This window comes from Tripterygium wilfordii, chromosome 17, assembly GCF_013401445.1.
Source record: "Tripterygium wilfordii isolate XIE 37 chromosome 17, ASM1340144v1, whole genome shotgun sequence".
NCBI classification, from domain to species: Eukaryota; Viridiplantae; Streptophyta; class Magnoliopsida; order Celastrales; family Celastraceae; genus Tripterygium; species Tripterygium wilfordii.
The window spans coordinates 828,944-844,362 of record NC_052248.1 but is presented as its reverse complement, the minus strand read 5'-3'; the positions used below and the strand labels follow the sequence as shown (position 1 = coordinate 844,362).

General features: G+C 37.6%; 2 protein-coding genes across 6 annotated transcripts; both read right to left on the bottom strand.

Moving 5' to 3' along the window:
- Positions 1–1,031: 1,031 nt before the first annotated feature.
- Positions 1,032–7,221, bottom strand: LOC119983177. 3 transcript variants are annotated; one of them, XM_038826878.1, is made up of 7 exons: positions 6,960–7,221; positions 6,349–6,429; positions 5,716–5,862; positions 4,972–5,051; positions 2,950–4,830; positions 2,019–2,169; positions 1,032–1,937 (listed from the first exon to the last, which is right to left on the bottom strand). In XM_038826878.1, exons 3-7 carry the CDS (start codon positions 5,852–5,854, stop codon positions 1,222–1,224), a joined length of 2,967 nt encoding a protein of 988 aa, XP_038682806.1. In that variant the 5' UTR covers positions 5,855–5,862; positions 6,349–6,429; positions 6,960–7,221; the 3' UTR covers positions 1,032–1,221. The 3 variants fall into 3 exon arrangements, with proteins under 3 accessions (XP_038682806.1, XP_038682808.1, XP_038682809.1); XM_038826880.1 differs by having other exon boundaries at positions 6,354–6,429; XM_038826881.1 differs by lacking the exons at positions 6,349–6,429; positions 6,960–7,221 and having other exon boundaries at positions 4,972–5,077; positions 5,716–5,850.
- A 3,505-nt stretch (positions 7,222–10,726) lies between these two features.
- On the bottom strand, positions 10,727–15,022 carry LOC119982094. 3 transcript variants are annotated; one of them, XM_038825291.1, is made up of 8 exons: positions 14,803–15,022; positions 13,953–14,054; positions 13,600–13,734; positions 13,209–13,328; positions 12,645–12,750; positions 12,494–12,551; positions 11,067–12,413; positions 10,727–10,787 (listed from the first exon to the last, which is right to left on the bottom strand). In XM_038825291.1, the coding sequence occupies exons 1-7, from the start codon at positions 14,927–14,929 to the stop codon at positions 11,148–11,150; spliced, it is 1,914 nt and encodes a 637-aa protein (XP_038681219.1). In that variant the 5' UTR covers positions 14,930–15,022; the 3' UTR covers positions 10,727–10,787; positions 11,067–11,147. The 3 variants fall into 3 exon arrangements, with proteins under 3 accessions (XP_038681219.1, XP_038681220.1, XP_038681217.1); XM_038825292.1 differs by having other exon boundaries at positions 12,494–12,524; XM_038825289.1 differs by having other exon boundaries at positions 12,494–12,750.
- Between the last annotated feature and the right edge of the window lie 397 nt (positions 15,023–15,419).

Here is a 15,419-nt window from a genome sequence, read left to right as displayed (position 1 = left end):
ATAATTGCACAAGACACCACATGTTCAAAGGGATTGGATACTCATGTTAAAGTGAAGATAATGCATCCTGCATTTGTATGTCGCTTTCATTGTTAAAGACAAGTAGAGGTGAAAGCGAAACGACATGAAAAAGCTGCAAGATATTATTTACAAGTCCAATCTATGCATTCGGACCACGCATTAAAATCTCCTATTTAACATACTTCCAAACACTGCCTCCATCTACCCATCTGCCATCTCTTATCTACACAAGGGACCAAGCATTTTAAAATTTCCCCAAAAAAAAAACGTTTTTGTTAGAAAATATATATAAATGATGTAAAATACCCCAACCCAACAAGTTAATCTATTAGATTAAGTGTAAAAATAACTAATTTTAACATGTTATTAGAGCGGGAGATCTTAAGTTTAAATCCTAACTTTCGCAATTTAAATCCCTATTTGTTGTTACCCCAAGTGTTTCTTGGGCCGTACTTAAAGGAGAATGTTAGAATAAATATAAATGATGTGAAATTCCCCAATTCAATAAGTTAACTTATTGGGTTGAATGACAAAATAATTAATCTTAAAAATTTTTAAACTATTTTTAGTGTGAGATTATCACAATAAGTTGTTCCGCAAAAGCACATACCTTGCCTCTTCCTTGATGAATGAACCATCTCCAATGCCTATAGCCCCCGGCATTCTCAGTGCAGCTGGATCAATACCCTTTTAAGACCAATTTGTTACACATTTGAAAATTTATCATTTTAGGATCATCAAGATAACAATGAAAAAACAAAAAGTCAAGCCAACGCATACCAACTCCTTAAGACAATAATTCTGACTGCTAAAGACAAGAAAGTCCTGAATCATGGCTCCATTTGACATCAGCATCCAAGTGGTTTCTGCACTGTACATATAAGAACAAACTGGCATCCTGAAATCTGCACACCCCACGACATACACATCAGAGTTAGTAGATTCTCGATATCCAAGTTAGAGTTTGAGCCACCGGCACTACAATTTTTAAATCTGCAATCAGACAGAACTCACGATCAATGACTTATTCACTCACATGTACATATCATTTAGAAAGAAAACAAGAAGGTTAACAATTTGCCAATTAAGTACAAATCAAACATCTTACTGCACTGAACAAATAAGGCAGGGACATCATGGTTGAAATGAAATACACAATTGGACAGTAATAGAGTTACAATAAAGGAAAAGAGAGCCTTGTCACACAATATCTGTCAAGTCAACCAAAGCCTCCTCCACAAGCTCTTCCAGCAACTTCCCCTCTATATCCTTCCCTATATTATCTAACTCCAACATCAAGTGTTCAGTCCAGCCTTTTCCCACCACCTCATTCCTTACAACCCTCTCCACAACCAGGCTATTGATGTCCCCACAATCTCCCAAAAAACAGCTTACCTCACTAGACAACCATTCCTTCATTAGGTCCCACACCTGTTCCACCACCATGGGTGATGAACCCACTATGAACCCACCATGGACCGTGCTACATGACATTGCCATTGTGCTGCTTTCTAGCCCATAACCAGTAATCTCCACAAGGGCAGTATTGACCCGATCGAATACAAGTTTCCGAATTGATCGTCGTTGTCTTCGCTTCGACTCGTGCACAGGCTCCTTGTCATTTAGGTCGGCATATTTGTCTCTCAATGATGGGTCTAGTGGGCTTTCAGGAGAATGCCATCCGCCCAAAAAAGTGTCAGATTGCACCTCAACATTGAGGCTAGCCCCTGATAATAGAGTTTCAACGAACGAATGCCAATCCTCCTCTTCTTCCTCAGCACCCCGGGAAACCAACGGCTTCGAGAGATAAGGGGTGGCTGTATTCACACAAGAATCATCCAATGACAGGGTTCGAGCAATCGACCCTATAGGAGGTGATTTGTCAATCAAGTTGGACATATGAGGCAGACCCAATCCTGATAATAAAAGAGAAGCTAAGGGATGAAGTTTGTGAAGAATGTAATAATTTCTAAATTAACTTGAGAAAAAAAATATACCTCGTTGGTCTGCCTTCATATTTCGAGAGGACTCCAGATTTGTTGGGTTATCCTCCTCAAATGGTGGTTCCAAAACTGAAATTGGACTTGGCTGGTCCTGATTCTCAGATACACACCCATGCATCACTGGCTTTGCCACAGATAAACCTTCCTGCAAAAAGGCAAAGGATGATGAACCTCAGATAATCGATCACGCGATAGAATTCACAGGGCTCATTTTTTTTCTGTTCACACAATCCAGAAGTGTATTTCTAGTATTAACATTCAATATCAGACCGAACAAGTCCCTGCTTTACATTAAGTAGTCTTTACTTCATAGGTTGCCTATAAGTATGTTTGTTCTTTTCTTTACCTCAATATCATGTCTGTCCTTTGTCAAGGCTAAAAAAACAAATATGTAGCTGAAGACTAAATACATATGTCAATAGTGTTTCATCCTTCCATTTTTTACTCACTTCTATACACATAACAGGAGATAGGAATACAGACCTTTACGCCAGACTATTTCAACAACGATATCACCAAAGATTGTGTTGCTAAAGTCTAAAGATGCCAATTCTACACCAATCCAGAGCAATATACTGCTCATATATATCAGAACCTCTAAATCAAATCAGTATGTGTTCTGATACAACTTCCAAACAAATCATAGCATGAGCAATCCTGCAAGCACCAACTTAGACTTGACATGAAGCGTCTCTAAATCAGTATGTTTTGGGAGTTCTATAATGCAAGAAACTCAAGCAAAGTGTAAATAAATATCAAACGACCAATCAGAAGGCGATGACCATAACTCATTGTTCTTGTCCAATAACAACAGTAAAACACCAAAATCATATGCTAAACAAAACTACTGGATAAGAAATGGAGTGTAGAAGAAAATCAAGAAATGAATAACCTCATCGAAAAAATAAAAGAAGATACTCCATACCTCAAGGTAAATAACAGCACCATTCTGTCCCATGCCTATTAGAGCTGAAGAAGTTTTGCTTGCGGATCCATGCAAACTTGGGGATACACAACCATCATGACTATTACTGTTAACACATGAAGCCATATCATTCTGTATCTTTCCGGGAAGATCTGCGGGTGACCTTAAAGTCTCAAAGCTGGCAGATTGAGATTCATCAGAAGAATTAGAATGGCCCAGTGTTTCCTTACCAGATTTCTTATTCCTTGAAAAGAAAAAACTGGAAATTTTCCCCTTAAATGACGATTTCGTGCCCTTAGCCTTTGTTAACTCCTTTGGCACATGTGTTTTGTCAGGCTCGAGATCTGGGACTTCAACAGTTTGCCTGGCACCATAAACCGTTGAAGACACCGGTAAAGATTTAGACCGCAAGAGACCTTTTGGAGAATCATTCACGCCCTCTTCTTTACTTGGATTACTAGTTAAGCCAGAAATTGATCCCCTAGGTTCTTGTTCCTCACCAACCACTTCCTCAGATCTGGCAGTCTTCTTTGCATCAGAAAGCGCAAGCATCTCACCCAGTGTACTAGAGCTTCTCCGAGCATGCCTCTGTTCCTGCAAACCCCCATTTAGTGCTATCATGGCCCATCTTTCGGAAAGTCTCTTCTTCGCTTCTCTGCAAACAGATGACTCTGGAGAACACGACGCACGACTGAAGGAGGAGAAAGAATAGGGGCTGCCAAACCTATTGACGTAATCCCAAGATTGCCGAGAAGTTGGAGACATGACTTCTGAATCACTCAGATTCTCAACTACATATTCATTTTCCGATTTGTTAAATGAGCTATCATCACCAACATATCCATTGGAAAACACAGAAGAAAGTAAAGTTTCATCCCTGCGACAACCCATCATATTTTCACGCATTTGCAGTGTGATCTCTTTGGCCAATTCTCTTGATTCCCGTGACTCCTCGTCTTCAGATGCATCATAAAAATCTTCTCCATGTAATACTAAGGGTGACAAGGAAGGCGTAGAAAGCACAGCCTTAAGGTCATGATTTTTCCCCGGGCTAGGCTTCAATACCACAATCCTGGTGGGCTGAGCAGGATATTCACCAACTTTCATATTAGTAGACATAGGAGAATGTGCAGGACTTTTTTCCAACACAGTTGCCTGACCCTCCAAGGCTGGTTTCTTTGCCTGTGTATCATTCTTCTTTCTAGATACTGCAAATTTATCATTCTCAACCCCCTTAGAAGGTTTAAGAACAGTGATGCGCTTTGTCTCAGGAGGGGGAGGAATAGGCTGCAAATCATACAGATTTTGCGAAAACAAAGAATTTGGCTCTTGCAGAAACTTGAGAAATAAATCTCTGTTGGAACTTAAAACTTCTAATGCTTCTTGGAACTCCTTAGACTGGCGAAGTTTCTCATCTGTAGCCAAACGTTTTGCTTCTGTGAACTTCTGACGAACAAGAGTCATTTTTTTCTCATTTATATTGTCATTAAGTCCTCCCTTCTGGGGTGAGTGATCTCTCCCATAGTTAGTTTTTTGTGAATGCTGCCAGATTTCATAAACATCTTTGTATTCATTCTGCTCTAGACACTGATGAACTTCAGAATGCATTCTCTCATTCCGGAATTCGTTAACTTGATTCCATTCTGCCAATGATCCTGAATGACTTAAAGAACGTCGAGAAGAACCCCTGGGATGGGCTTTTTCTGAAGCTGAATTGGGCTGCTGCTGCGGAAGGGCATCAAGTCCCATCAACTTTGCAACCAAATTAGGCGGGCTATGCTTAGACTCCACTTCTTTTGACATTTCTTGGGCTATAAGTGTCTTCATTGGTGTTCCATTTGCTTTCTTGTTTGAAGAGCTTCTATTCAGTCCAGACACAATCTACATATCCCATACAAGTACACAGCACATATAAGGCCAACAAGAACACAACATATTATGATGCAATTGTCAGTAATGCAGATCAGTTCTACATGATATATCTTCTCCCACCAATGCATAATAAATCCTCAATGTGCTTACCATTTTATCCTCAATCTGATCTCCAAAGGGAAGAGTTAACATCCTAGCCACATCTGATCTACTTCTTGCGAGTGAAGAACCTGTCAATGAACCACCTCCAAGTCAACTGTGCCATCAGGATAATAATTTTTAAGTGCCCAGCTAAAGATACCATAAAATTAATAAAATAACATCTCTCCTAAACAGGACAAAAGAGAAGAAGAGAATGAGTATAAAGGTTAAAATCAGATATTTCATAATCTAATGCGGCCAACCATACAAGTTATTTTGCAACTATCCCTCCAAAGAACAATAGGTTATTTGATGTACGCAGCTATGCCCTGGTGCTAAAGATAACATTACTCTAACCAGATGAAGTTTAGCGTTTACAACATAGGCCAAGAATGAAAAGAACCAACACAAGTATATTATTCTCTCCTCCCATTTTTCTGTTTTAAAGATTGGATAAATTCAAGGAACTTTCAAAGTGTTTGTCATATGTTGCAGACAACATTTATTGATGATAATAATACTATGGATTCCTAGCTTTTCTCAACAAGCGGGTATATCCATGTTAAATAAACCTATTTGCCATATCCTCACAGGTCACAATGATGCATCCACCAAAAGATAATTAAAATAGGAATGAACCGAAAACTCTTATAAAGTAGCAAACCATACAAGTACGGAACTCAATCCATAAAACTAAAAACTGATTGCAGCAAGGAAGATGTTTACTGAAGAAGAACATGAAAAAGAACTCACCATCGCTGTACGGCTTATCAGTCAGAAGTTTGTTCCCAACTACTCCTGGGCTCAAGTCAAAGAGGTTCACAACTCTTCCCAAGCACCCTGGAAACTGCTTCTCCATATTGTTAGCATTTTTGCTCTGAAATCCATTCATTTTAGCACCTGCATAAACGCATAAGTTCTCACAAATCCTAGTAAAGTTCACAATTAGAAATGTCACAAGGCAACATGATATGAAAATGATTATAATGAGCAAGGGAGTGGAAAGCATAAAGGACAGCTTCCAAGAAGGCAAATAAGATGCTAAATTCAATCAAGGAAGAGAATCTCAAAAAGAGTACTTCACATACCAAAGAAAAGCACTGTACCTTTCGAATAATTTAGGGACAAGAAAAATGGCCCACAGAATTCAGACTTCTAAGATACCCAAAAACCTTTTGTAAACAAATGAGCTTGACAAAAAAATTAGGCTTTCAAGCTAAGACCAAAACCCCAGAAACTGAAAGGGTAAAACTTAAAGTTCCGGATGAATAGCAACAAATTCAAACATTAAATCTAGCTGAAACGGCAGTTTCTTTTGGACAGCGCCAAACAAATCACAAGAAAAACCTTGATTTAAGAAAGAACTGCCGGTGTCATAAGACAAACCTTACGTTTATGCGGAACGTAAATACAACATATTCTCCCTTGATATATCACAATCACGCGTCGTTATAAGCCCAGAGCGAACTGCAAGTATAACACAAATTAGAATTGTAAAGAACACTTTATCTTGGTTTTTTTTCTTCTTATTACATCAACGAAATATATAAAAACTAAAAGAAAAGCCTGTAATAGAAGATCAAAACGACCTGCATTTTACTCAAAGTAACCAACACTGTAAAATCAGTTTTGGATTCAGAAAACCCCTTAATTTTCAGCCATCTAAAGCTTGTTAAGCCCATCTATACACCAAATCATGAAAAATCAAAACTCAAATTAGCAAATTTAAGCACTAAAATTACAATTAGAATCGAAATCAGTAACAGAAGAGTGAGAAATGAAATCAGAGTACATCAAAAACAAGATGCTGCCAAAAAGCTGCGATCACAGCAGAAAGTAAAAAAAGGCAAATCCACAGAGATAGAATTAGATTCGATTTGCAAATTTTTTTAGAGAGAGAAATTGTCTGCTCCAAGAAATTCACAAAAACCAAAGCCAAAAAGGAAAGAAATTAAAAAAAAAAAAAAAAACTTAAAACTTTCGGACAGGCGAAGGACCTGGTGACCGGGAGCTGACATTGCACAGGAAATGTGGCCGGAGATCCTCTGGTAAGGACGTCAGCAGGAGCTCAAGACTCTGCGCGCGTGTGAAGAGATACGAAGACTGGGGAGAGAGAGGGAGCTGCTTGTTTTTTCAACACCGACTGCAGTGTCGGACTCGAAATTGGTTTGTTCAATATTCTGATTTATTTACCCGTTTCGATTACGGGCGTTTAAGTGTTGCGTGTGGAGTGGGAGAGAGAGAAGAAGAGAGAGAGAGAGAGAGAGAGAGAGAGAGAGTGTGTATTGTGAACGGGCCCGGGGGTCCTGAATTTGCTTGTATTCTAACCGTTAGATTCCCTTGACGGCCATCCGACGACGAAGATAAACTTAATTTTTAATTACCGCCGCAACTCTCTGCTCCACCAGGTTTTACGAAGAAATCTTACACTAATATTTATTTACCGTATTTTAATATTTCATTACCTAACCTTTTCATATTTTCCAACTAACCCTCCGCTCTACATTATTTATAGTTTTGGCCTCTATTTTTACGATATTTTAAATATTAACACCCCCTTGAGTCCTTGGACTGACCATCAAATGATATGATTATTTACATGGTGAAAAGTAGGTTAACTTTTGTAACGGATCCTTAAATTGGTCTGGTCTTGTCTGGGGACACACGTGATAAACCTCAGTTACTTTTTAGGTTAAAAGAGAGAGAAGACAAAGGATATAATGATTAAGAGTACCATGGCAAAATGTGAGAGAATTGATTTTGAGGTTTTAATCATCAAGTTTTGAAGCAAAAGAAGATTAACAAGCACTCAAAACTTGAATTTGAAAATGTCATTATAGTATATCACTTTCATGATTTCATCATGCACGATGCTAATTCTTGACAATTAATATTTATTCATTACTTATATATATTTATTTAGTTTGATTCCAATCAAAACATTACCACCTACCCATCATATGGGAATTCTTTAAAGCAACCATATATAAGGACCCTTGCAATTATTTATTGGCTTATCATAACTGATATATAAATCACAACTTCAATGCCATAGACCCATAACTACTACATGTCCTAGTTTTTCATTTCTAGTTTTTCTTTATAAGGATTTTTTTTTCCTAAAATGGAAAACCCATTAATCTTTCTCATATTGAGGTTTTCATATTTGGTGTTATGACTATTATCTCAATAAATTGAAGGTGGACAGTGCCAATGGGACAAAAATATTGATTATTTAATAAGAGATGTTGACGATTTAATCCCGAAATAGGTACATTATGGCTGGCATTTATAGGGTACAAATACAATTACGAAAGGGACCTACCACCAACCACCATCACCTCAACTATCAACATATTCCATGCCACCAGAATTATTGCCGGATAACTTGGATTAATTTGCTGATTTTAGCATGACTTATTATGGTCCCGTTTGATAGACCATTATAGGGACAGTATATGCTGGTTCAGACAATATATTGTCTGATGCAAACAAACGGTCATTTTACGACCATAAAATCAAGGCAATTTCGAGACAATAATATTATCTTTTGAAAATTGTCCCATTTCATATAATTTTGAGACCATTTTGATATTTCTGCCCAAATTATCCCTAGTTATTTACTGAATAGTCGAAACTACCCCTTTCATCCTATGGTTCTCGTCTCAACAGTGAGGAAAACACGTTGGCCTTGGCAGTGGGGATCGGCCGTTGGGTGGGCTGTGAGGAATCAACGACCATCTTGGCAGCGGGGATCGACCGATGGGCTGTGAGGAATCTACTCTGTTTCTTTTCCGATTGCACACCATGACCTCCTCACTGATTCAGCTCAAAATTAAATTTTTTTTTCTCAAGATTGAAATCAGAAGGGGACAAGAACTTGAAATCAAAAGGACTGTGTTTGCTTGGCCTCGGGACGATGACCAAAAGTGGATTTGCTGAGCAGGAGAAGATGAGAGAGAGCACGAGAGAGACAAGATATTTGTGTAATATTTATTTATTAAATATTTATAATTATTTTAATTAATTATCTTTATTTTAAAAATGGATTGTCATTTATTTGCATTAGTTATAACTAAAATACCTAATACCCCTGTGCATAATTTTTCTCAGAATATTACCCAATATTTATGTTACTAACAAAAGTTAAACCAAACACCATTAACCATTCAGACAGCATATCTGCTACTATTATTGTGCAGCATATCTGCTACCGCCATATCTGCTAGTATATATGTTATTGACAAAATTGTCTACCAAACGGACCCTACAGCTAAAGCTATTTATTTTTAATTAACAACATGTTTGCTTAGTTCGCAATGGCCATAATTTCAACCCTTTTTAACATATAATATTGCTAAAATAAATTAATTAAATTTAAACGGTAATTTTCGTGATGTACGTCTAATGGCCTCCACTAATACCTGCCCAATTGTCTTCTCATGACAACCTCAACATCTAAGATGACTTGATAAGTATTGGGCTTAATAATAACTTAGAATCTATTTAGTATGCTTATTTTCTATTTTCCATGCGATCTTAAAGCACGTTTAATTTCATTTTAGAAAAAAAGAATAAAAAAAAAGAAAGAAATCACTTGAAAACAAAAAATGAAAAAAAAAGATTTTTCTAAAAATAGAAAACAAAAAAATAATATTACAAAACAAACCAAATAGACGCTTAGTTAAAATGAGAGAATATAAGTGCTCAAAAGATTAGACATAGCCAAAACTTGCCACAATCATGTTATAATTAAATATATATTCCATCCATATACACACACATATATGATTCCCCACTTTCTAATATTAATTGTTAAAAAATTTCATATGAGATCAAGATGAATGTTTTTAACTAGCGCCATTAAAGCAAACTTAACCCGGGAAAAAATCTTGGATGGGCCATCCGAGAGTTCAACAAATCTTCTGTCTATGTCAAGGAGACTTTATAAAAGAGATCACATGTAGGAATAGTATTCGTTTATGTTTTTGTTTTGTTTAACACGTACTCGACACTTTCTAATTATAACCATACAGCCTTTGCCATATGAAAATATGATTTCGAAAATCTGTTGTACAATCCTTGTGATTTGTTCTCCAACAGTAGATTTTCATGTGACAGCATAGTAACAGTGTTTTGACATGGAAAAAGTAGTAATACATTTGTTAACCTAATCACTTCATCTATACTTTTGGTGTCAAGGATAATAATCCTCAATTTGATATTCTTCTTAATATTATTATAATCCTTCACATATTTTTAATCTAAATCTATTGATCCGAATTGGGGGTGGGGAATGTAAGCAAAATGAAAGGAGAGCAGACATACAAATGTTCAACTCAACTGGCTAACCATTCGTGTATTTCTACCCACGATGCAGGATTCTAATACCACGAGCTTTAAATTTGTGTATATTTGTGAGTATGTATTGCATGTGCGTGAGTTTTATTTGCCATAAAAAGAATTGCAGGCAGAAAAAGTGGAGGATTGACGTGGCAAAGTGGGGCCACAAGATATGGAGAGGGTGAGAGTGAATTGCTATGGGGTCACGAGTGGGGCCTTTGCCAGGTATTCATGTCCTTAGTTACTGGGGTAAAGCTTAACCAACTTTGGTCTGGAGACGGGTTCGGTTCTTTCTTTGTATGCTGGACCATTCGTGATGGGGAATTTCTTTAGTTATGTCTTCAGATATCTCTTTCTTATTATTGTAGCGATTGTGATGAACATTCAATATAACAACACTTACCATATTTAGCAGAGAAGGAAAAGAAGTAGGTTGGAATAGCCTCGTAATGTCAAATTCGAGTTCTGAGTTTGATTCCAATCTGCAAGATAAAAACAGGGATCAATGCAGCCCTAACAAAAAAACTCATGGTTGAAATGATCTAGTCTCAATGCATTAGTCATAAATGTAACAGTAAGAGTGTAAGACCAAAAAAGGTACTCTTTTCATCCTTTCTAAACTGAATTGAGGAATCAATATGAACTCCAAAGGTGGCTGAACATTAAGAAGGGATAATAAATACTACAGGCTAGAATATGTATAGTGGTTGCTTCATTAAACATCTAACCATTTTGTCCAGGAAGGAATTTAAATCTGTTACCTGCAAGGACATGCCAGTAGTTGGAAGGCAACGTGCTGATATAGTAATGACAAGAACCAGAAAGGACCGACCAGCGACAACCTAAAATGCAAGAGAAGTAGTATCAAATGAGTTTGCCTCGTTATCATCATAAAAAGTTTCTCCTTCAGAGTCACTCCACCATGCTCTATCAAGTAGCAATGGAAAAGGGCATGACTTGTCTATGTCCCGAGACCATTGGAGTTGAAATGGTAACCATTCACTGATGTTAACCAAATCATCGCTCAGATGATTAAAGCTTCCTCTTCCTCTGTGGCTCGAACTACCCAGATAGCTCTCAAACTTGTCTCGAGTAGTAACAAAGTGTGAAGATATGACATCGCTTTGGGGATATTCAATAGCATAACAAGTAGATGAGTAAGGCTCTCTTGAGCATTTCTGTCCCAAATTGAAATGAAGTCCAGAAGAAATTATATCTTCTGTACCAGGATAATCATGACCCTCTTCGAGCACCTTGTGCATAAAACGTTGATTTTGAGGAGAAAGAAAGGCACTGCTACATTTCCATACCTTGTTGTAGTTGCAATCATCATCTGGATTTTGATGGCTTTCTATAGGTAATAAGGGTAAAGAAGAATTGTTTGAAACTGCCATTATATCTTCCACACCTTTAAGAAAATGTTCTCTGGAATAATAATTTCCATAGCTGGCTGAAGGGGTGGGCAATTCCAAGGGGGGAGGCAGCAATGGAGTTAACTCTAGAGGATAAAATGGAAAGAAGGATGACATACACAATCCATTTGCACCACACCCATTATCCATTATATTCTGATGAACATTACTCCATGAAGTTGATGAGTTGGGATACAAGCTCAGTTCCTCATTCTCGGAAGTAATAGATAAGTTCCTCTCATTTATCCTGCTCTCAAAGTCCCAACCCAGTAAGAGGGCGTGCGGCTCTGTTTCTAAAACAGATTCATTTGGATATTGGTATCCATCCAGCTGATTAAGGTGCTTCAAGAAATGATATCCATCTCTCTTTAGTGGAAAGCCCACGTCTGAGTCACAGTGAGTGTATAAAATTGGGCTCCTTTCTCCAAATTCATAATCAGGCTCCCTTATTTTATTCTGCAGATGATAATAGTTGGAAAGAAAGGTTGAAGAATCAAACTTTGACAGATATGTCTTTGTTGATACGTTCAACCTTGAAGATGAATAATCATCCAAGAATAGTCCATATTCCTGTCCCAAAAGGTTCCTCTCAGGCAAGCGATAACATTTCTCAAAGCGTACATCCGTGTTAGGAGAACTAGGCAACTTATAGTTAGTATCAGTCTCCAGTTGCATTGACTTTGAATATGTCAAACTCTGCCAGGATGTTGTTATTACTTAAGTTATTGTTCTAAAGAAGGAATACATATCTAAATAAAAAGGCAGAGAGACCATACAGTATCCACATTGGTCTCTGGGAACAATCGACTGAGGAGGACAGAGACAAAATCATACCTGAGAAAATTTTGTATCAAGTCTATAATAAAAGGTATAAACAAACTGAAATGACTTACTAGAGGTGATGTGTCTAATGAGTAACGATCTAACCCCTTTGAACACAGTTCATCAATTTCAGGACCTGAAGATTCAGCCACCCACTGGCGCAGTTTCTGCCTCTTACTAAAAAAAATCTCTGGATGCTTCTCCTGGCTCTCTGAACATTCGAAACAAGTTTCATTCATGTTTCACTGAGCAACAAGATTAAAATTTAAAATTTTTCATGTAATGGCGTAGTTACATGTTCAACTAACAAAAGGAAATTGCATCTGGTAATTGGTTAGTTGACAAAACCCAACTCTGAAGAGCATAAAGATGATGAGTGAAAAGAAGAAACTTAGGGAAACAACTATGAAGTTTCAGATCTCTAAAGACAGCTTGATTCCTTCTTTCCCTCATCTTTTTATCAATTAGATGAAACATTACTGACAAAACTAGGTTTTATTTGGCATATATGCACAGATTTAAATTGTTATCGTAATCCTGCATTTTCCTGCATGCTTGGAAAATTACCCAAGTGAGCAGCAGCCCCCTCCAAATCTACCTCCAACAATGAAAGTGAAGATAACAGTCATTTATAGGAATAATTGAAGTTTCATATTACTTTTGCCTCACCTGTCTTCTGTGATGAATTATCAAGAAGCGAGGAGAATGAGACATCATTAGCATGTGCTATGTCAACAGGCCTTGGAGACCTGAATGTCTCAAAGCTTTTCTCAACGGTGTTGGTCCTCTCTGCAGAGAACAGAAATATGCATTATTATCCTATTGAGCCTGAAAGTGGATCCTCGTGATGCGCTATTGGTAGAATGCACCAAATTTTGTGGGATAATGGTTTTGGGATGACATCCAAATGGAAGGGAGGACCACCAGTGCGATTTTTAACATGGTTACCATCTTGGATGCCACACCACCAAAGTGAAAAATGCTAATAAATTTATATCTCTTTTTCTTTGACACAATCAACTTATTAGTCACTAGTCAGGACAGTTTTGTTTCATTTTACCTCTCAAAAAGTCACTGGATTTGAATTTCTTTGTTGGAAGGTTCTCCGATTGTGATGGGTGTGAATGCAATCTGCGGCTAGTACCCTCTTTTAGTTTCTTAAAGAAAGCATACTCAGATGTTTTGGGGTCATCAACTGCATATGAATTCCACATCAGATGACTAATATTTTAGTTTCATGTATGCACGACACTGCAGCATTTTATATCCGAACTCTAATTATGAAAGCTGAACACATTAAATATATAGTTTCCCAGATACTTTAAAAACCAGATGCTAGATGAATAAAACAGTTATGCAGGTCAAAATATCAATAAAGAGAGAACGGGATTCAGGAAGAAATAGAGAACTCACATCCTGTAGCACGATAACTTTCTAAGGGCTTGAGAGGAGCATCTTCCACAAGACTGCCATTGCCAAGATCTGTGAACTTTGCTGTTTTCCTGCAACTAGAATCTAAAAAGGAAAAGTAAATCGATAGAGGTTTTGTTGGAATGAGTTTGCTAAGTTATAATGCCAACAATCTCTCTTATAGTTTAGCATGAATAACAATATCAATGCTCTGTAAATTTTGATGCCTAGATGGTATTGGCAGGTCACCAGCACAGAGAAAAGTAGGGTTATGCTGAAATAATCAATAAACAAAAGATCAAACGCATGAACCATAAATTAAACAGGGTTGGGAAAAAATCACACAGCACTTGAAATTCATGTTAGCCAGAAGTGTATAGAGAGCAAGCCTTCAAGCACTAGCATCCACAAAAGTTTATCAAAGTTTATCTAGTCCCTTTGACCTCTTCTGGCTGGCTACAGGCAGGAGGTCCAGCAAATGAGGGCTTAGTATCCTGATGTCTATAAGAGTCAATTACACGTAGCTGAGCTTCATAGCCTGTTTATATTGATCACCAATTTGCAATTGCTTTACCTGGTATATGTTAAATCTACCTAATCCAGGTACCAAACAATATGGCTCCGTTCAGTCTCACAGTGATGAAAAATCTATGAACAATTTTCGTTTCCTGAAGACAGTTTCCAGGGAAACAATCAGGCCCCGTATAGAACTCAACAGCTCTAAACCGAAACTAGCAGCGACTAAACCAAAAGGTGAATGAAAGTTGAGGTAGAGAAATCAATCAAAACTCGGAATTCAAATAGAATTTCCACAAATTCAAAGTTCAAACAGATATCAAGGATTTAAAGATACCGTCGGTATTCCGGCATAACATGGCAGATAGGGTTCCTGTGCTCCGCCGTCCGCGAGAACTTCCTGGCAGTGAACCTCGATTCCGCGACGGATGTTGTGGTTCGTTGTCGAAAATTTTTCTCTTCATTGTGAATTTTAGACTTTTGTCACCCGCTCTGCCGATTGAATTTGAAATCGCTCATTGAGCGCCAAAATTGCTGAGGAGATCGAGGATCGTATTTGTGTTTTTTTTTTTTTATTTTATGGAATGGATCGTATTTGTGTTGAGTTCACCGTGTACCTGTTTCTACATACGAAAATCCAGCTACCCGTTGGGTCTGCCGCAGAGGCTTTCCATATGATGGGCCATTAGATAGTCTTATACTTTTCAATGGGCCCATGTTCTCTTTTACCCAGGCCCAATCGACTGCAGCTTAAATCCGACTACCACCTACGAGGATAAACTTTCCTCTGCTTTCTTGGCTTAATTTTGCTTGCAACAAAGTAATTCCACAAGGTTAGCATGTTTGGGCCTCACTCAAAATAGTTTAGTTGGCTTAAAATGAGGTTTATATTTTGTTGTCATTCACATTAAATCTAACCCAAATACATTGAAGATATTATCCGTCATCGATCAC

Excerpts from the sequence above, each read along its gene's own strand:
- LOC119983177 (XM_038826878.1), bottom strand. The coding sequence starts at position 5,854 with ATGAATGGATTTCAGAGCAAAAATGCTAACAATATGGAGAAGCAGTTT. Across the intron at positions 4,831-4,971 it reads ATCAGATTGAGGATAAAATG|ATTGTGTCTGGACTGAATAG; the intron begins GTAAGCACATTG and ends TGGGATATGTAG. Across the intron at positions 1,938-2,018 it reads TATGAAGGCAGACCAACGAG|GATTGGGTCTGCCTCATATG; the intron begins GTATATTTTTTT and ends TTTTATTATCAG.
- LOC119982094 (XM_038825289.1), bottom strand. The coding sequence starts at position 14,929 with ATGAAGAGAAAAATTTTCGACAACGAACCACAACATCCGTCGCGGAAT. Across the intron at positions 14,055-14,802 it reads GTTATGCCGGAATACCGACG|ATTCTAGTTGCAGGAAAACA; the intron begins GTATCTTTAAAT and ends TTTCCTTTTTAG. Across the intron at positions 13,329-13,599 it reads ATCCAGTGACTTTTTGAGAG|AGAGGACCAACACCGTTGAG; the intron begins GTAAAATGAAAC and ends TGTTCTCTGCAG.